Here is a 21,925-nt window from a genome sequence, read left to right on the forward strand (position 1 = left end):
CATGCTGACACAAGAATGAGCTCTGGACCACTTGCCAATTGGTTCCTCTAAAACTATTTTCATCTAAAACTTTGTCAGGATGGCACTTACTGCCTGACTCTCCATTTGCACCCTAAGCTAACACCAGAATCATCCATTTTTGCTTAGTCTTTTCTTATGTCATTCTTTCAAACTTCCATCTTCCTTCCACAAGCTTACTTTCCCACATCATCCAGTATATTTAGAGCAATCCTACATCCCGGTACCTATTTTCCAGCTATTACTTAATCTAGTCAGGATATTAACCAAAATTAGCCATGAAAGGTGGTATGAATCTTTAGATTGTGAAAACAAAGCAAATATATTTAAGGGGCTTTTTTGGATATTGGTGAGTGACGTGTTGGATATTTCTCAAATGTTTTCTTCACGAAATGAGAAGGCATATGGCGTAAAGGTACTAGAGTGACAGGGAGATGAGGATAAGTGTCTTTCAGGAGCATTTGTGAATGGCAGTGCTAGACCAGTGTGAGATGAGACAGAGGAGTTGGCTAGTGTGTCAACAGCCTATGGGTCAGATAAACCCCCAACTGTCGAAGCCCGTGCTTCACGTGGGTGTGTGGTCTTGCCTACAGTACCACTTTGCAGTTTCCTCGGCTGCTCAGTTCTTATGCTGAACACTTCAAAGGTAAATTTATATGTGTGGCTGCAATGGAAGAATGAAACTTCTGTGTCTGCTTGTGTAGCTGTCAGTCTGAATAAACTTGTTTTGTATTTTTCCAGAGTTCCAAGGAGAACTTTAACTTTTTTTTTCCTTCCCAAAGTGGATGAGAGAATACAGTACTTCCATAGGCCTGCCGTATCAGGAATCTTATGTTTTCATTGTTGCTATTGGCCCCTCTTTAGATGCACTGGCAGAACTACCAGAGGTTGGTTAACCAGTGTTTATTTTGTTCAATTTGAATTTATCCCAGGGTGACGGATTATGACTGCCTTGACCATCTGTGCTTCAACAGAATTTCATACTGTTTCAAAATAGCTCCTTTGTCCCCTTGCCTACGTTCATGTGGACACAGGAAGATCATTTCTTCCTCAGTTTTAAGGGTTCTGTCATTTCCTGGATGCTCTTGTTCTATTTTTTCCTGCACTCTCAGCATGAGCAAATATCCAGCTCTGGAGCAGTTGTCATGATGTGCCAGGGTAGTTCTGACTGCAGGCTCTCTCTGAGTCAGCAGGGCTAGGGTTACAGTACCCCCTGCAGCTTCCACAGGCTGAGAAACACTGCCTACCAGCATCCTGACATTGGGACTGCTCAGGGAAATGCTACTGTAAGAATGTGTGTGTGCGAACTCTGGTGCCCCATATTTGGCATGTCCCCTTGATGGGGAGGCCCAATGGCACTTGGAGGAAGGATAGCAGACTACCAAGAAGAAACTTGATACCCTAGCATCATATTCCTGGGGAGGAGGTCCCCCTCAGTCACAGTCATAGGGAAGGGGAATGGGGTGAAAGTGGGAGGGAGGGAGGAATGGGAGGATGCATGGGATGGGATAGCAAATGAGATGTAATATGAATGATTTTATTTTTCAATTAAAAAAAAAAAGAAAGAATGTGTATGTGCGTGCACGCGCATGTGTGCACGTATTTTCAGAAGCAGCAGTGATCTGTGGGAGGTTCTAAAACCATTCATTAAACTGCATATGTTGGCCCTTCTTGTAAATCAATCATGAGTCAGTCTCAGTCGGCAGAAGGTGAAGTCATGATCTTTCTTATAAGAAGAATGAGTGGTGCTAATGGAATCTCTGCTGTTTTGTTTTATCTGCTAGCCATAAAGCATATCAGGATAGGATGTTTCTTGCCATTGATGTGATTTATCCATTTCTAGAGAAAGACTCATGGAGGTCTAGAGAAGGCTCCAAAATAGAGTTTAGTTGCAAACAAGTATTGTATTACTTTCCCAGGGTCTTATAAATGAGCAGTTGACATAGAATAAACTCAATTGTATAGCTTGTCTTTTATCCTGGTGTGTGTGTGTGTGTGTGAGAGAGAGAGAGAGAGAGAGAGAGAGAGAGAGAGAGAGAGAGAGAGAGAGAGAGAGAGAGAGAGAGAGAGAGAGAGACAGGGGGAGGTGGGGTCATGTGGAGGCCCAGGATCTTACTGTGTAGCTCAGCCTGGCCTCAGTGTTCCAACCCTCCTGTAGTAGCCTCCCGAATGCTGGGATTACAGGAGTGTGCCAGAGAGCAGCTGAATTGAGTAGCTCTTTGCAGAAGGATTGGTGGTTGTCCATCACAAGCATCTCTGGACTGTGTAACTGCATCCAGGAAATAAATATAAACTAGTGCCAAATGTTTCCTGAAATAAAGTAATTAATACTGATCTAAAAAATGCTTATATTGAATTTTTAGTGCATCCCACCTTTACAACAATATAAAGATTTGATTATATAAGTAAATAGCCCAAATTAATTTAGAATGAAAACTTACCCTGAAGTTTCTCTGTATTTTAACTCTTAAATGTATTGATAGCAAATGTGGAACATGTACTGTTTTCTGTACCTTAAATTTAAAAACTAAGAATTCAAAAAGTCCTTGTGATTAAAAGATAACTAGTGTGGCTCTTTAGTTTTGATTGCTCTAAGAGCAAGAGAGCTGGATAGACGGCTCAGCGGTTAAGAGTATTTGCTACTTTTGCTAAGGACCCAAGTTTAGCCCAGCACCCACCTGGGGGATCACAACCATTCATACTTCCTGTTCCAGGGAATCTGATACCCTCTTCTGACCTTCATGCACACACATATGACGCAAAGACATACATGCCGCAAAATACTCATATACATTATATTTAATCTTAAAAAAACCAACTTCTCACAGATGCTTTGGATTTGAAAGTACATCTTAATCAACATGATATTTTGATTAAGTAAAAGGTCATATGATTGCTCTTGATGTCAATTGAGGGACTGATGCCTATGCCCCTCCTAGTTGTCAGAAAATACTGCACTTGTGTCTCCTGCTGTTAAATGATGTTGTTTGTCTATAGCCTGTCTACAAGCTCTTGTGTACTTTAGCTCATCTCTGTATTAGTAAGATGGGACTGTTACTTCATTGTTGCATGGTAGTATTTGGGAACTAACAATAGGAAAAGAGTCTACACATCAGTAGAGTTGGGTTATTTTTACATTTTTTATTGCAGATTTGCTTATTTTGTGGAGGTGTACGTGTGGTACTGTGTGTATGTGGGAGTCAGATGACAACTTGAAGGAATCAGGTCTCTCCTGCTGCCATTGGGTCCTAGGGACTGAACTAAAGTCATGGGCTTTTTGGAGGGTACTTTTGCTTTTATTAGGACCATGTTGGCCCTACATGAACTTTTAAAACATATCTCTCATCCATAGTTGGTCAAGTCCATGGATGTGACATCTATCTATGGGAAGGGCTGCTGTGCCTAGAATCATGCCTCCCCCCCGCCCCAGTCCATAAAGACAATTGGACATTTTAATAAATCCAAAAGACCATCAAGTACGATACAACATTCTTTGAACCACTCTTCTCCCTTTTAAATCTTACACTGTCTTTTAGGCTTCATCACTTAATTTCTTTCCATTCTTCCTACCTATTTATTTAACCCCCATACTAACTTCTTTTGCTCAGAGTGGCCATGAATCTGTCAACAGTTGTTTCCAGTTCAGTTGTTGCACAAGACGTTACTCATCCTTTTATGGTTTAAAAACAGGAAGTCCTCTAAGGCTGAGGATGGACTCTGGGACCGTGCCATGGTTTGATGGTGACATGAGGCTTGGGCAGACTTAAATAAGTGACTCTTTTTGCTTCTTTAAAAATATTTTTTCCCCTCGAAATGGAAGAGTAGATCTTGTAGGCCTGGGGGCATTTATTCATGAAGAAATGAAATTGTAACTTGGTAGAGAAACCCATCAATTCAACTGAACATGGTGTAGCAGCTGGAGCATGTTGGCTCTGCTTCTTAACAATTAAACTTTATTGTACAACCCAACTAGCTTACACAAGAAGTTAAAGGGAAAAAGGAGTGAACCTTCTGGTATCCGTTCCACGGGATGGGTCCCTTGGTGTCTCTGGCCTGGGTGCTGGTCTGGCCGGTTCGCTGATCATCTTCCCGATCCACATGCACTCAAGCCCGGTCTCAACCTCCTGCTCCTCTCTCCTCTCTGCCTGCCTGTCTCATGTGCCAAGGGCAGTCTCCCTCTCCCATTGAGGGTCTATTAGAAACACAATAGTCCAGGTGGAGTTCCTAGGTCCCCTTCCTGAATTCCAGGCCCAGGATGGCTCCACCCAGTCTATCTCAAGGTTAATCTCAGGGAGTATCCGTGGTGTGTCCAAGGGCAAAGCCCCCCAAGACTGCTTTCACCTGTGACAAAGCTTACAATCCTTCCCACGGGAGCATTTCTGTCCCAGTTGGACTCTGTCAGAAATTTCCTTCAAAAGGGACCCTGAAGCAGCCTTTCCATCCATCCCACAAAAACCTCTATAATACTGTCCACAAATGCATTCTCCCAGGCTCTGACCAGGGCCAGGGAACTTAGCTGAGGAGGGGCAAAGAATCTGCCTTTTGTTGAGTCCTCTGCCCCTTGGGTTCTGCTGTGGACTTGAGGAATTCTTTGGCTTTCCCCAGGATTTGGCAGCTTTTTTCATAAGCCCATATCTGCTGAATGACAAGCTTCAGGCAAGCAGCCCTTGCAGCTGTAGAAACTTCCAAGGTCAGCCCAAGCCGGAGTGGACCGAACAACATTACAACACTATCGTGTGGGCAGGCCTCTGCAGGTGAGGACCGATGAGGTTTAAAGATTACAAAAGGCATTTTGAATTTATTTATTTTGGATTCCACAAAAGGCTTAACAAAGAACCTGAGACCCCACAGTGTGCTTGGCACCACGCCTTCATGTCTGCATCGGAAAGCCACGCAGCAGGCACCTGGCATGGGAGAGCTGGCTTTGTATGTCTAACAGGTCCTCCCTCTCGTGGCAACCCCCTCCTTACTACTCACCATAAGTAAGTCATCGTGGAGGTCCATAATCCATAAATATCCATTTATGAATATATTTCAGATTACTATTGTGTCCTCTGTCAAGAGAAATAAGTTCCCTGCTAATAGAGAGCCCATTCGGTGGTCACATGGGACATATTCATACCCCTTTAGCTTGTTGGTCATGTAAGTTAGGTGACATCTCCGTCAGTCTTCATTCTTGTGAGTTATGTTTTACTGTCTCCACAGTGTATGTTGTAACCCTAGGCTGAGAATACTGGCTTTTGGGAGGTGGAGGTTGCAGGGCCAGGAACTACAGTAGGCCATTCCCTGAGTCAGCAGCTTGATTAGGGAGCCAGTCTTTCTGGAGTCTGGATAAATTCTAGAACAATTGGTTTTCTGTTTAGGTATCTTTTATCTATCATTCAAAGGATTTATTTTGCTTTGGCCTCTATATCTTCCTGGCTCCTAAAAGCAACTTTTTCTTTTCTTTTTTCTTTTTTTGCCACCCTCTACCCCTACAATGAGCTTTTCTGCAGTATTTGAAATTAAAATAAACCTTTAACCTTGTATTGCTTTCTCAATTCCAGAAGTGTAGAGTCTTAGTGCAGACAGTTTCTGTGCCTGTTTTCAGCTACACATTTGTAGCCTCGCTGTTTTGTATCTGGGTGAGATTCCTGGGTGGAATTTCAGAGGCCTCTAGAGAGGGAAAAAAGAGATAGGGACTAGGAAACAATCTTGAATGAGAAGTTGAAGGGATAATTTTACCGACAAAGGACAATCCTTTGTGAGTAGCCCACAAAATGTAGCACTGATATAACTGGAAAGAGGTGAGCTGATTTCTGTTGGAATATTGCAAAGTAATATGTCTTATTATAGTTAATTTGATCGTTGTGCACAACACAGGGTTTTCATATCTCATAACAAGCTTATTTGAACAACAGATAATGTAAAATAATAGGTGTCATAGGGAGATACCCAAATTGCAATATGGATACACATAGGACTGAGGCTTAGGCGGCACTACTGGACAGTAAAGTCAAAAAAGCTCCCAAGAAAGTCAAGAAAGAACCCTAACCCTACAAGGCCAGAGGCCCACAGCCGTCACCCACAGTTAGCAGGGAGCCTGTGGAGAAGAGAAGAGAAAACACTTTATCTTTATAAGCAGTGTATGGCAGAGTAGCAAGAGACATGTGTCTGAGTGTCCTGGTCAAAGAAAGAACCCTTACTTAAAGGGAACAGGGGCAAAAGCTCCTAAGTGGAGCTTAACAGCAAGAGACAGGGGAGGCAGTGTGGGTGTGAGGGCACGTGGGGGTGGCTTGATCCTCCCCTGCTGAGAGCTCAGCAATCATAATCACAGAAAGAGGGCAGGAGGTCCTCTGGTGAGCACTGGCCTGAGTGTCTGGCCAGTTGTTACTCGCTGGCTTTGTTAGGGAAGGCAGTTACAGTGAGATGATCACTGGCTTTGTTAGGGAAGGCAGTTGCAGTGAGATGATCACTGGCTTTGTTAGGGAAGGCAGTTGCAGTGAAATGATCACTGGCTTTGTTAGGGAAGGCAGTTGCAGTGAGATGATGACGATAAGCAAGCAGCTCACACAAGCTGGCCCTTGACACTGTTAAGAACTGAAAAGCGCAGACATGCCTAACTTAACAGTGGTCATATGCTCTGAAAAACATGATAGGCAATTTGACCATTGTGCAAACAGAAGAGACTATACTTACACAGACCCAGGAGATACAGCCTCTACATCTAGGCTGTGTATATAGACTGCAGATCTATACCAAACTGTCACGGGAAGAGCATGTGCCAGTGCCGACCTGGATGAGACCCAGGCCTGTGTAATCTTTATGATTCTTGGTTTCTCTTCTGGAAATAGATGGTTCCAGCTAAGTTGTAAGGCAGCATAAGTGAGAGCAAGAACACCCCCACTCCAATGATTTATTTGTTTGTTTTCTTATCTTTGCCTTTGATGGTTCATGTCCTTCAGTCTCTTCAGTCTCTTCTTTGCCTCTAACCTATTCGTATGTGTGTGTGTGTGTGTGTGTGTGTGTGTATGTGTGTACGCACATGTGTGTGGGCACACATGCGTGTATTTGAAACCAAAGATTTTATTGAAGAGTATTTAAAAATAATGATATTAATAAGTACTTTTCTTGTTTAGTCTTAAAACTATTCTAAACTTTTTTGTTTTAATTCTCCAAATACAGAGGAAGAAATCAGTGGCTTTTGAAACATTTTTTTTTTTTTCTGGTGTGAGAGGACAGGTCTTGCTACTAGGAGCTTCCTCATCTTGCTGCAGATTTTCCAGCAGTCTTGAGTGAGTTTCTTGGCTTCAAGCTCACAGTGACAACTTGCTAGAAGTGGTTACATAATCTCCTTGTTCACATTGGCCTCTTTGTCTGTAACACACAGGGCTAATGTTTGTTTGGGGTGAGCTGACATGGGGCCAGAGGCTCAGTCCTGCTGGGTGGAAAAGAAGGAAGCCTAAGAGTACTGTAATCCCAGAATTCTGTGGGAACAGAGATAGAATTTGCCTTAGGACTTTGGGGCAAGCATCGATAGTCGGATTTCGGAGAGGGAGTCTGTACTCTGCTCAGTTTTGTGCAGTTCTTTGGGTGGATCTAGGAGAACCTCGGTACTGTGAGAGCTGAGTCTCAGGAAGGGAAGCACCAAGACTGACATGTACACGGGGAGCTTCATAGGAAGATTCTGGCACATCCCAGCAGGCCCTAGGCAGGGTGTATCTGCACGGTGGCAGCTTGTCTGGGCTTTACATAGTGTGTGGCTAGACTTAAAAGTTGCTGTCAGGTCCTTCAGTTTGTGAGCCAGATCATCTTCTCTGACATCTGTAGAGTCCACGTGAGTCAATTACAGGTCTTTCTCTTGACACCCATGTGTACTTGCAGATTTTACATAAGCCAGCCTGAATCCCAGGTTTCTTACCTGTGCACTGAAGACACAACAAGACTTATTTCACAGAAAAGTGCTGAAGATTAAAGGAGATGATTTGGATAGAGCCCCCAGGATAATGACTACTTTAATGCTTGTCAGTACCAGCATCCAGTTAGGACCCAGAAGAGGTTATTGACTATCAGAGTAAGGCTCTAGGGTCTTTCTTTGCTTGTCTCCATGGTTGGAGTCTTTTGACACACATGGAACAGAGGGTAGAGCACAGAGAATTGGCATATTCTATCTTCCATGTGTTGAATAGCATAGGTAGTTGCAACTTACTTAGATTTAAAAAAATATCTTGTATTTGAGAAATTCAGAGATATGCTACTCAGGAAAGGGCTTCAGGCTATGCTGTAGCATGGACACAGCTCGAGGATGCTAACTGAAACAAGTCAGGCACAAAATAACAAAGATTGTATAGCTTCATGTGGATTAGGTGCCAAGAGTAGTCAGGTTGACAGAAATGAAGGGTGTTTACCAAGGTTGGGGGCGGGATTCAGTTTTGTAATATTTTAAGAGTTCTGACAATTGATTGCACAACACTGAATTATTTAACATGATTGAACTGTAGAGTTAAAGGATTATTAAGAAGGGATCTGGGAGATGATTCAATCAATACAATGCTTGCTGACTAAGTATAAAGACCCAAATTCATATCTCCAGCATCCATGTACAAAGCCAGCATCGTGACATGTGGCTATGATCCCGGAGCTGGGAAGGTGGAAGCAGGTGGAGCTCTGGGACTTACGGGTCCATCAGCTGGCCTCGCTGATTCCAGGAGTCTCAGACTCTGTGAGAGACCCTAACTCAAAAGATTTAGGTAGGGAGCGACTGAGGAAGACACATAACGTCAAGCACTGCTCAATATTTATTAGTGATGCCAAATGTCAGACACCAAAGCAGGCACACACACACACACACACACACACACACACACACACACACACACACACACACACCAAAACAACAACAACAACAACACACAGACACCAACAAAATGAAGCAAAAACAACCCCCCCAAAACAAAACAGCATTAGTATAATGGTTAGTATTAATTATCAACTTGGCATTGAGTTGACAGGCCTTCAGGCATACCTGTAAGAGTGTCTACATCAGCGTTTCTCCACCTGTGGGTCAAGGCCCCTTTGGGGGAGAGGGGCCTAACAATCCTTTCATAGGGGGCACATATCAGATATTCCACATATCAGATATTTACATTATGATTTATAACGGGAACAAAATTACAGTTATGAAGTAGCAATGGAAATAATTTTATGGTTGGGGATCACCACAACACAAGGAACTGTATTTAAGGGCTGCGGCATCAGGAAGGTTGAGAAGCACTGGTCTAGTTTAAGGCTAGCCTGTGATAATAGCTGTGAGGAAGAAGTATCCTGATAAATTTAATTGAGGTGAGAGATGCATCCTAATTGTGAGTAGGGCTGTTACCTGAGTAGGGAGCTAGATCTGGTCAGGAGGCCCAGGCAAGGTCAAGAGTAAAGGCCAGGAAGAGGAGTAAGCCTGTGTGAATCGCCTAAGGAGGGTCAGTATGAGAGCGGGCCAGCGCGGCTGAAGTATAGTGTAGAAGGAAGCAGCGGGCCACACCACCAGGCCCGCTTGTCTACCTTTGTCTGTCTTCCTGAGGGAAAGGGAACACACTGAGGGTTTAATGGAGAAACAAAAGGGAGAGCAAGTGTGTGGTTTGGCAAATCTTAAGAAATACTTGTTTTTACCAGAAGAATCTTATAAAACACTTAAAAGTTTTCTCTCACTCGGGCCTTTGCCAGAGGCCTTACTCTGAGAGTTTTCCGGGGCCTGGTTAGGGTGTATAGCAAAGTCCATATAAGTTTAAAAGTCACTAAGTTTAATCAAATCAGTAACTATTAGGTATTCTAGCCTCCAACTCTGGAAAAGACTTCTCTATAAATAAAATGTTAAAAAAAAGTACAACATGGAATTTATGTGACTTAGGTTCAATACTGGTAGAATTTGATGACAATTGTACAATCTAGGACACTGGAAAGTAAGTGACTAAAGAGAGTCACAATTAATTATCTCATGAAATTAATCTTTGGTCTTAGATATAGAAAACATTTCTATATTGTTTTAGTTGATATTTTTCACATATGATTTTCTTATAGCAGAAACACTATTAGACAATTTTTCTCTTTTGTAACAAAGTATGAAAATAATGTTCACTTTGTAAAGTACACTTATTTAAAGGGTATAGTGTGAGTAATTTTACTTCTGAGATAGTTTTTCCTTCATTTTAGCTCGAAACCTTATTAACAACCAAACTGCTAATCAAAATTATGAAGCAATACTTAGATTTGGGGAATAACCGTGAACATCTCGTATAATTGATTCCATTTATCACAGACAATATTAGAAATATTGAGCTTTATTGCATCAACACTTCTACCACCTTTTTAGCAGATTCTCAATCTGATAGAAATATGGAATCTTGGCATCCTGTTTTCTATACGTGTCTGGACTTCCCTGTACATTAAAGACCAATGGGATAGTTCAGCGATGCGTGTTTCTTGGTGTCTCGGGCTAGTGTTGGGAGTTTTGCAGACCTCCTGAAATACAGATTGGGGCATGAGCAGCAGCCGTCGCCTAGACACTAGGCATGACTGCGAACGATGCTTCATTGCACAAGGCTCAAGTACATGTCGGCAAGTTAGTTATCCTTTTCTCTGAGAGTTTTGCTGCTCGGGTCTTCCTGCACACGGAAGCCGCTCCATCACTGTCAATACGAGCAGGCAGCAAAGCCTTCGCGTTCAGGATGGTCAGACATAGGTGACTTGTTTCAAAGACTTGAGGAAAGGGAGGTGGGGAGGCATTGCCTGGGGCTCAGGACGCGCTGCCTCTTAAACTCTTTCCGAGCCCATCCCGCCCACCTGCCAGCCACGAGGTGATGTGGACTAAGGCTGCCGGGGCTCCCTTTGGAGTCTGCGAACTGTTCTTCACTCACTGTTTTTCTCTTAGGCACTGGGGAGAGTGGGAAAAGCACGTTCATCAAGCAAATGAGGATAATCCATGGGTCCGGCTACAGCGACGAAGACCGGAAGGGCTTCACGAAGCTGGTCTACCAAAACATATTCACCGCCATGCAAGCCATGATCAGAGCGATGGACACCCTGAGGATACCATACGTGTGTGAGCAGAATAAGGTACCACTTGTGAGAGGGTTTGTTCTATCTGTGAAGACACACCTTCCTACCCGGGGCAGTGGAAGTCCTTGAACAAAAAGGTTTGCTAAGTGCTTTGGCCTGGTGACAGAGTACTTGAGATCCGTACTCAGTAGTGGAAGAGCTACTTGGGGGGCATGTGGTGGGTTTAGCTAGTCCCATTGCTCTTATTTCTCCCTAAAATGTTGTGTAGGCAGTGAGGTTGTGGTGATGTGCAGTATACAGAGAACCTGACACTTGGGAAAATTTGAAGTCGCTCACTTCAGGGGCTGGCAAAAGAAAATGCCTATTTTTTCCTTTGAGCTGAGAGACCCATGCCTCAGTGGGGAAATGATGCTGCTGGTTTTTGCAGCATCTAGTTTTTCAAGAATTCTGTCTTCGAAAGTATCCTCCCCACTGCACTGTAGACGACTGAGAGAAATTGTTGGAGTGTGTTTGTGTTGGGGACTGGCCCTTCTAGGGAACTAAGTGACACTTTATGAAAACAGTTCTGGTATCCCAGCCAGCAAAGTGCTGTCATGATGTGAGCACAGCAAGCGGACACTTGCTTTCTGTTGCCTCTGGTCATTTGTGATACGTATTTCCTAACAGTGAAGGGAAAAAATAAAAGACAAGAAATCTGGAGGAGGCAACTAGAATTGCATAGGCTACATTGGAACAGATTGAAGTTTATTAAATCCATATTAGGAATAAGAGTTTAGCTAGGTGCTTATAATTCCTGCACCTAGGAGAGACAATAGGATTGTGAGTTTTACGGCCAGCCTGGGCTACATAGTAGCACCCTGACTTTCAAAACAAACAAACAAACAAACAAAAAATGTTTTATTTCAAATAATTAATACTATGTTATGAATGGCATGATGATAAAATTATTCTGTGTCAAATGACTAGTGAATCTGTTTAAGAATAATGTCACTGCTGTCACTGCATGGCGACATGGGCTTCAGTACGGTTAATTTTATCAGGAACTGTGGCACCTGTGCTCATGTGTATCTTCTATGTATAATAGAGGACATTGCAAAACAAATAAGGAATTTAATAGTTTATTCCTTGGCAATTCTTTATTTTGGACACAATAGACAGCAAATTGTAGACATCCTCACACTGTCAATGTAGCTCGCTTGTTTACCGTCATTTGCTTGCAGTCTCAAAAGTCATCTGAAGGACTATGTCTGGACTACAGATCCAACTTCCTGCCATCACACCGGAAGTATGTGGTGGGAACTCATATGCAGAAATGTGCGAGGTGCATGCTAAGCCACTTGGGAGGTTGTAGACAAGACCATGGTGATACGCACATCCATCGCTTTTCAGTGCATGTGTTATCTTTGGAAAGTGCACAGTCTAGTGATACCCTATGCCCTACTTAGCATCCTAGAAGCAGGATTTCTGTGCAGATTTCAGATTCTTTTAGAGTGGAAGCAAGGCGAGAATGACCTCCTGTTGATTTCCTTCATCTGCTTTCCCTGGCTGGAGCCTGCAGACTTTCGCTGGTCTTAGTAGGGCAGCTAGATGAAGCTTGGAGTTCAGGGACATGCTTATTTATTTATTTATTCATTTATTTTTGGACATGTTTATAAACATAACAACTGGCGAGACAGTCGAAGTAGAAACAAGTTTTTCGCTTTCCCTGGTGATGTATGTTTGTGAAACCTAATCAGATTTGGTATTCAAGACCTCTGGGTTTTGGTTTTTGTCTGCTTTTTCTTCGTGGTTTCTTAAAGGTACTTTGGGTTCTTATTTTAAACAAACAAACAAAAAGATGTTATGAGGTTTGACATTCCAGCACTTGTGCTCGCTTGCTCTCCGTTCTTTCCCATAAGCCACCTCTGCATGTCTGGCTGTCCACATTCATTTCCTGTGCCCCAGTCAGGCATTACAAACAAGATTACCCTCTCACAATTGTGGATAGCAAAAGCCAAGGTGAACTGGCACGAACTGGAGACATGGGAGGAAATCCATTTTCTGCTTTTCCCCTGGAGTCTGGTTGCTAGAAGTTCGTGGCTTCTGTCCACTGTCACTCCAGTTTCTGAGCCTGTTAGGCATCATGCCCCTGTGTATCTCTGTGCTTACAAAGTGGTGTCCTCTCTGTGTTCAAATTTGCCTTTACAAAGCCACCACCAATCGAGGATGACCTCAATTACCTCCGAGTGACACAATTTCCAAAGAAGGGTGCACTTTGGGTCCTAGGTTGACAGAATATTTACTGGCAACACTATTTCACCATCCAGTCTTCCCACTGGTAGATTCCTATCTACTCTTGTGCAGGATATGTGAGCAAATTAAATATTTTTCAAATTGAATTGTACCTAAATGATGTAAGTTTATTAGTGGGCAAACTCGAAACCAAAATTGGACTTCTCACTTATTATTTGTCTAGGTTGTTTTCTTCCATCCCTTCCTTATTGTTTTTCTGTTGTCTGTTATAACTCTAATAACTTTCTCTGTGGGCTAGTCCTGAACCCAAATATGAAACTTTACGACAGTATCGCGCGTTAGATAGAAAGTGAAAACCTGATTAGGCTGGTGTTCTTGTACAAGCCTGTAACCTGAGCCCTGGCTGTCCTGTAACTTACTCTATAGACCAGGCTGGCCTTGAACTCAGAGATCCATCTGCTTCTGCCTCCCAAGTAATGGGATTAAAGGTGTGCATAGCTTTGATTACTTTCTTCAACCTCACATATTTGTTTAAGGACACAATTCACAATGTATGTGCTCACTTTGTTCATGGGGCTGGACTTTTTGTTTTTGTTTTTCGAGACTGGTTTTCTCGAACAGCCTTGGCTGTTCTGGACTCACTTTGAAGACCAGGCTGGCTTCCAACTCACAGGGATCCACCTGCCTCTGCCTCAAGTGCTGGGATTAAGGGCGTGTACCACTATGCCCGGCTTGGGCCCAGATTTATGTCTCACTTGTGTTTTATAAGCATGTAGGAATGTGTGATTCCTGCACTAAATACTACAAAGGCATTTGCTCATTTTCCTCTTGACTTTTCACTGAATCTGGACGCACTTCATGTTCTGTGCTGCCTGTGGCATTATGAGCATAAAAGCCTCATCATAGAGGCAAATGTCTTTATTCTCCTCCAAGGTTTTCAGGTCTGAGTGGAGAGTTAGAAACCGAGCCTCCTGATAGCCCAGGAAAGCCAGCCTAACTTCTAAAGAGCCTTTTGCTTCCAGATTTGGTGCTTCCTAGGATAGGAGAAGCTTGCCACCTTTCCTGGAAACTGCTTCCCAGCCCTCTGGCTTACGGGGACTGTGCAATGTGCCAGGTCCATGGAACTTACCAACAGTGAGAGCTCATCCCAGCAGTAAATAAATAACCAGCTTTTAAAAGAGGGTTAATAACTAAGTAGACCAGGAAAGCTCACGGACACTGCCAGCTATGGAAACACACACACATGCACCCCCAAGAACTGGAAAAGAGAGATTCACCAATAAGAAATGAAGACAAGACTTCATTACTGTGAAGTAAAAGCCATTAAGGTTTTCTTTGTCCTTGGCTTAACTGAGCAATTATTCCAGTAATTAGAAACTCTAGACACAATCTGGAGCATAATGGCTCTAAAGGTGTGAGGCAGACTTTTTCTTCAGAGGGCAACACACACTGACTAGAAGCAATTGCTGAGCTCAAAAAGACCTTTGATGGCAAACACACATGTACATACACACACGATGTAGATACACACACACACACACACACACACACACACACACACACACACACACACACACAATATGTGACTTCCAGCTTCAGTTCCAGGTCTCAGATCCTGAAGTGGCTAGAAGCTCATGTGAGGAAGCAGGCATGGTTAAGGGCACACTGTCAATTTATGTCACATTTTAGCAGGAGAGTTTCTCAGGGCTTAGGGTATTTTAAGATCTTTATTTTCTAATTTCTAAAACATCCAATTTGAAAAGTTGGGCCCTGCAAACCTTTGGGAACAGTAAGGCCAATGTTGTGACTTGGGCTGTGGCCCAGGGTTGCTGGTTTTCGGTTAAGTGTTAACCTCAGGGCCCTGCTTCCCATGCCCCCTTGGGTACTAAAAAGCACAGTGGACTTTTACTGAGAACTTGGAGTTCTACCTGGTGTCATAGTAAGAGCAACAAATTCTCCACTAGAATCCCAAGCAGAGGTTTAAATTAATCCGCTGGAATGAGTGTGGCTGTCGCTTGAAATTTGTGAGTTGGGGATATAAAGAAGAAGATGATGATGATAACTGACTGTCTCTGTAATTTCCACTACAACTAAACCTCACAGCCTTTTAAATCTGCCTGGTAAATGAAGACATGTGAGGGCCAGTGATGAGCAACAAGATTGGCTTGAAAACGGCTGCCAGACCTCCACCATCATGGGTCGCATGCACTCCCGGGAAGGGCCTGTCCCAGTCGGCACTGCCCTACCGCCATAGCGTCCCCACATGGCTGAAGTTGACATCTGATGATTTACAAATTAACCTGACTCCCTCCCAGATAGGTGTGATCCCGAGAGACTCACATGGTGTGACACAGGCCCGTTTTTTTGTGACTGGTAATAAAATCCTGAGAATCCGTAAGTCCAAAGGCCTTGCCCCTGATCTCCCGGAGGATCTCTATCATTTGATTAAGAAAGCCATTGCTGTCTGCAAGCATCTTGAGAGGAACAAAAAGGATAAAGATGCTAAATTCCAGCCGGGCGTGGTGGCACACGCCTTTAATCCCAGCACTCGGGAGGCAGAGGCAGGCGACACTGTGAGTTCGAGGCCAGCCTGGTCTACAAAGTGAGTCCAGGATGGCCAACACTACACAGAGAAACCCTGTCTCAAAAAACCAAAAAAAAAAAAAAAAGATGCTAAATTCCACCTGATTCTGATAGAGAGCAGAATTCGTCTGTTGGCTGGTTACTCTAAGACTAAGCAGGTGCTCCCACCCAATTGGAAATACAAGTCCTCAACAGCCTCTGTTCTAGTGGCATAAATTCTCTTGTGTACACAGCAATAAAATCACTTTGAATAAAAAAAAAAGATTGGCTTGAACATTGAAGCATTAATTTACATAATGTGGAATATATTAATCCCTTCTATGAAGTAGCCTTAAAATACTTTGATAACCCGGTTACAAACAATCAAACAAATGTGAGACATGATAATTACATAATTTTAATCTAATTTATTATTATCCTAAACATGAAGGAGAACATGCGGAGAAAGCCCCTTACTGTTGAATAATATGTAGGGAATAGCAGTATCCATGATGATTGTAACATCTATGTTAGCCCCAAACCCTTTGCAGCTGCTTCTCCCATGACAGAGCTGTTCTGCTTGGTGTTTGGTGCATGGTGATTGGTGTGTGGTGGTGTGTGGTGGTTGGTGGTATGTGGTGGTGTGTGGTGGTGGGTGGCAGTGGGTAGTGATGGTGTGTGGTGGTTGGTGGTGATGATGTGTGGTGGGTGATGGTGGGTGGTGGTGGCTGCTGCTGGTTGGGCATCTAGGTTGGTGCTTTTCACATGGCTGTTTTCTTTGAACCCAGTGGTTTTACTGATGAACACAAGCCAAGGGCTAAATTCCCTGCTTAAGGTTGGTTTGGAGTCCTGCCAAGATTGAATTTAGAGGAGTGTATCTCAGGCAAAAGACTCTGGAGAGCTTTCTTTTTGCATTAAAATCTTTCTTCAAGGCAATGGCATGGGGAGGGGTTGTTTCAAAATGGGGCATAATAGTAATGAATCCAAGGGAAGCAAATTATTGATTGAGATTTCTGACCCCTAAAGTGTGTGATTTAGAAGCTCTAAACTAATATAAAATAATTTTCATATTTATCAATTGCTTTGCATTTTTCTTAAATCAAATTTAAAGATATTTTGGCATGTTCTTTATGTAGTTAGTATAAAAGATAGAAATTCCTTTGTCTAACTTGGCCATTTATAATGTCTGGTTAGAAATTATGTGCTTATGTGTGAGTGAACAATTTATTAAAGATAGGAAAATGACTGGATTTTCTGATTTTCTTTTTTAAAAAACCTACTTTTCTAATAATTTTTATCAATGGCTATTTATTGTCCTGGTCTTAGTACTTTTTGCCCTTAAAATAACACAACCTACAAAAGTTTCAACCTAAAATCTACCTTCCCTACAAGATGTGCAGGGATAAGTATAGAGCAGAGATTGAGGGAATCAGACATCTGGCCCAACCTGAGACCCACCCCATGGCCAAGAGCCAGCTCCTGACACTAATAGTGATACTCTGCTATGCTTGCAGACAGGTGCCGGGGGTAGCTGTACTCTGAGAGGCTCCACCCAGCAGTGGTTCAAAACGGATTCTGAGACTCACAATCAAACATTGGGCAGAGCATAGGGAGTCTTGTTGAAGAGTGGGGGGAAGGAGAAAAGACCTGGAGGGGACAGGAGCCCCACACGAAGACCAACACAGCCAACTAACCAGGGCTCAGGGCTTGCAGAGACTGAAACACCAACCAAGGACCATATATGGACTGGACCTAGGCCCCCTACACAGACGTAGCCAATGGGCAGCTTGGTCTTCATGTGGGTCCCATAGTAAGGAGAGCAGGGGTTGTCTCTGACAAGGACTCTGTTTCCTTCTGAGTCAGCAGGACACTTCCCTCTGATTGGTCACCGCATGTGCTCAGTCCTGATGCGACTTGCTGTGCTGGGGTGGGTTGGCAATGGGGGCTCCCCTTTTCTGAGGAGTAGGGGAGAGGGGATAAGAGGAAGAGGGAGGGAGAATGGGGCAAGGATGAGGGGAGGGAGGGGGTTATGATTGGGATGTAAAGTTAATTAAGGGCTAATTTTAGCTCACAATTCCAGGTTATAGTCCACTGTATCAGGAAATCAAGGAAATGGGGACTTAGAAGAGCTCATCACATCCTAGAGCAGAGAGAAGTAAAGGCACGCATGCTTACTGGGCAACTTGGTTAACTCATGCATGACCCAGAAGTAGTGCTACCTGTATTCTAAGTGGGTCTTCCCACTCATTTAACTCGATTAAGGAAAATCCCTCACAGGCATGCCAGTGGGCCATCTTGAGCTAGGAAAGCCCTCACTGAGTTTCTCTTCCCTAGGTCCTGTTGGGTTGACGATGAAAACTAATCATCGTATTTATTTAAGTAATTGTTTAGCAAAGCCAGGATGGTTGGCAAAAGGTACCTTGCTTGCCCTTTGGGTAGCTTTCTGTTAGCTTCTTGCCTCTATGTTGAAGTCAGTTAAAGTGACTGGCTACAAACATGTGAGTGAGGCCATCATCCTTGCCTGGTGCCCAACAATTCTCCCTCAAATCCTGAAGACCTGCCTCTCCCTTTTCAGTTCTGCTTTTTGCTGATGTGGATCATCTTTCCTGTTGAGGAAACTTCACCTTGGAATCCTTTCCCTTCCTGTCCCCTCCCCATCCACCCTCCTTTTGATTCATGATCTGGGCTAGTTGATGTGTGGAGCCCTTCATAGTGTAAATAATCACCCCAAGTAAGAAAGTCTTTTCAAGGTCTAGTTAGCTCTTGATGGACTCGCATGGGCAACAGCTGGCATGGAGTTAAGTCTCTGTCCTCATCTATATCTGTATCAGTCCCCAAAGCCCTCAGTGTGCTTGTCTTTTTCCCTCCATTGAGGAAAGAGTGGCATGTGCATTCTCAGGTGGGCTCTGTGGCCCTCTAGCGTGATATATTTTTACCCCTTGACTGTGGTACTGGGCAAAAAATAACTGGAAGTTCACATGCTTGTAGCTTCCTTTTTCCACAGAGTACTTGGTAATTGGTAGTATCGCTTCTGAGTTGCAAGATAACCAGGAGACCTTGTGCAGCCAGGGTCTCTGACACCAGTGTGGGAGGCTAGAGAACTGACGGTGAGCAGTACTTCTGACTGCGTTTGGTGAGCTGCAAGCCTGCCTTCCTGTGACGGTTAAGCCCAGGGCACTGACTCTTCTCAAGCTGAGTGAGCAGGCAGCGTTCTTGACATCTCACTGGACCAGAGGATGACAAAGAAGGAAATGATGCCCTGTTAAATGCAGCTGCCTGTGGCACTGGGGAGGCAGATCAGGTACTAAAGCACCCACAGTGCAAGCATGAGGCTCTTAACTTGGATCCACAGAACCCACATGAAAGGCGGGCGTGGTGGTTTGTGCCAGTTATTAGTCCTGAGAGGATGGAGACAGGTTTGAACCTTATTGGTCAGCAAATAGAGCTTAACTGATGAGCTGCAGGTGGGCAATGATTAAGGCAAGACACTGGAACACAACCACCTCTGGCCTGCACATGCACATGCATGCACACACGCGTGTACACACACACATATGCCTGCACGCATGCACATACCCACTCTAACAAGTACACACACACACACACACACACACACATACACACACACACACACACCATGAAGAAAACAGCCTGTTTATGAGCTAGAAAGGAAACTTAATAAGAAATATGGTCTCTTTAACAACAAAGCTCCAAAGGAATTGAGAAATAAGATAAGGCAGCGAAGCATGCGGTGAGCAGAATAAATCATGCTGGGTGTAATGCTGCTGTTTCCACATGGCTGCCCCCATCCCAGAATGTGACAGACATCCTCATAAGGGTTGCAGTGCGTTTGAGAAGACCTCCTACACCCCCAGGGGCAGGCCTGTAACAGAACAGAACAGGGGAGAAGTATAGGAGTTCAGTTGACACACCTCCACCCGCATCTCCAGCTCAGTGTCAGCTGTGGCATCCATGGTCACAGCTATACTTTCCACCACTCCATGGGGACCTGTGCTTGGGGACCATAAATGCCTTGGCACTAGGAGGGGGGATGAGTCCCAGCCAGGTGAAGTATGCCAGGTCCTGAATCTTCTAACATGGATTCTGTCAGGTGCCATATTTTATAGACCCAAAGTCAGCCATCACAATGCCTCAATAGCCAGGAAGCTGCTCGAGACTGTACTCTCTCATGCCACTTAGGGATGGGACAAAGCCCTTGGCAGCAGTAGCTCCCATAAAGTTGATTGTGAAGACAGCCAGCGCTGCGAATGCAGGTCGTCTCAAGAGCACAGGGTGAACTCCTTTCTCGCTAGCTGATCTCTGACCACCTTCTGAGACTGTCTCTGCCAGTGCTTCCACCAGGGTACCTGCAGTCAGAGGATCAAGAGGATGAGGGTCACTGCATGCCCTGGTTGCAGCGAAGGGACTAGGAAGCATTGCGTGGAGTAGGATGGGCACAGCTCAATAGAGAGTGTTTTTGCTTCCATTCTCCTAAGAGAGAACTAAACCCGCTGGACATCGCTGGAGATTTATCTTCCAAACTGGAATGATCAAAGCATGACAGTGGGAGCATCTCCAGGAAAGGTAAAGGTGGGAGAATGTGTTCTGGCAGTGGTACAGAAAGGAGTGTTCAAAAGCTCGCCTAAGAGGCTGAGGTGGGACTGCATCTATTTATACAGAATGATCAGCAGAATATAGCCAGTATCTAGCTTCCCGTTACTATAATAAAACATCTTAATCAAAACGGGTTAAGAGAGGAAAGGGTTTGTTTCCGCTTACACTTCCAGGTAACGGCCTGTCACTGAGGGAAGTCAGAGCTGGGACTCCGGCAGGAACTGAAGCCAAACCATGGAAGAGTGTTGCTCACTGGCGAGCTCCCCCTGCCCTCCCGCCACATTCCCTGGCTCAGGCTTAGTTATCTTTCTTAGACAGCCGAAGCCCACTTGCCTAGGGATGCTGGCACACACGGAAGGGTGGACGGTCCCATGTGCATCACTCACCAGTGCATTCTCTCATAGGCATGGCCACAGGCTGACCTGGTTTGGGCAATCCATTCATCAGTGTCCACTCTTATGAGGTGACTCTGGATTGTATCAAGATGACAATAAAAAGTTACATAGCATAGGAGGCATGAGAAAAGAAAGCTGTAGGAAGACGTGTGTGTGCAAAGTGACAAGAGCTGGGCTGGTAGCTTAGACTTGAGGCAGCAGAAGCACAAGTTCAAGGACTGCCTTGGATACAGCTTGAGTTCAAGCCCAACCTGAATAGCCTGGAGAGAACTTGCTTTAAGATGGCACTAGGAATATAGCTCAGTGTGGAACAGTTGGGCCAGGATGCTCTCAAGGCCCTAGGTCCTGTTCCCAGCACTAAAGTAAATGCTTACTCCATATTACTTTTCCATGAAAGAACAAACAATCATGTTAACTTTGGCTGACAAATAGAGTGGTAGGGATGATCTCACTGTTACTTTTCTATTCTATTCACACTTCTTCTAAAATGTGGATTAAGTTTTTCTCACCAGGCTGATATAAATCCCCCTTACTTTACTTTTTTTCTTCTGTATTAAAAGTGCAAAGTAAATTCGACCTTGTACATTTAACATACGCATCAGTAGCCTAAAATTTAATCACAGTGACTAAAGTCTTTTTAATGCTTCAGCAATGACCTCAAAATTTTCACAGATCGAATCAGGGTGTTCCATCATCTCAGAGCTTTTAAGTCACAAGGTGCCAGCAAATGGACCCATGTGGGCAAGGTTTGTCCTGTACAGGCTTCCACTGAGCCCCCTAAAGCCTGTTCAGAGGACACAGTGGGAATTAAAAGTGTGCCCTTTTTTGTGGCTATGAAGTTGGGTAACTTTGCCAAGTCACTGCCTCTCCATAATATTCATTCCGTGTTTATAAATAAAGGATCTGGACCAGTTTGTCTGGCTTGTCCTATTTAAAGAATGGAAATTCCATCATAGAATTTTGGAATAATACAATGAGAATAATATGGGAATTCATAAGATTAGGATCACCTTCTTTTATCCTCTATTCCTTCTTGCTTAAAAAAATAACTTTTTGGAAAAAATTGTCTAGTTCTC

The 21,925-nt window shown here is 43.9% G+C and overlaps 1 protein-coding gene and 1 pseudogene across 1 annotated transcript in view; both read left to right on the top strand.

Moving 5' to 3' along the window:
* Gna14 (G protein subunit alpha 14) overlaps positions 1-21,925 on the top strand; it is a 172,116-nt gene that overhangs the window by 93,329 nt on the left and 56,862 nt on the right. Inside the window, exon 2 of the mRNA XM_051146209.1 lies at positions 10,919-11,103. Coding sequence (XP_051002166.1) covers positions 10,919-11,103 — 185 coding nt within the window. The remainder of the gene's footprint in view (positions 1-10,918; positions 11,104-21,925) is intronic.
* LOC127189405 (40S ribosomal protein S13-like) lies at positions 15,473-16,076 on the top strand (annotated as a pseudogene).

Source organism: Acomys russatus, chromosome 5 (genome assembly GCF_903995435.1).
Source record: "Acomys russatus chromosome 5, mAcoRus1.1, whole genome shotgun sequence".
Lineage (NCBI taxonomy): Eukaryota > Metazoa > Chordata > Mammalia > Rodentia > Muridae > Acomys > Acomys russatus.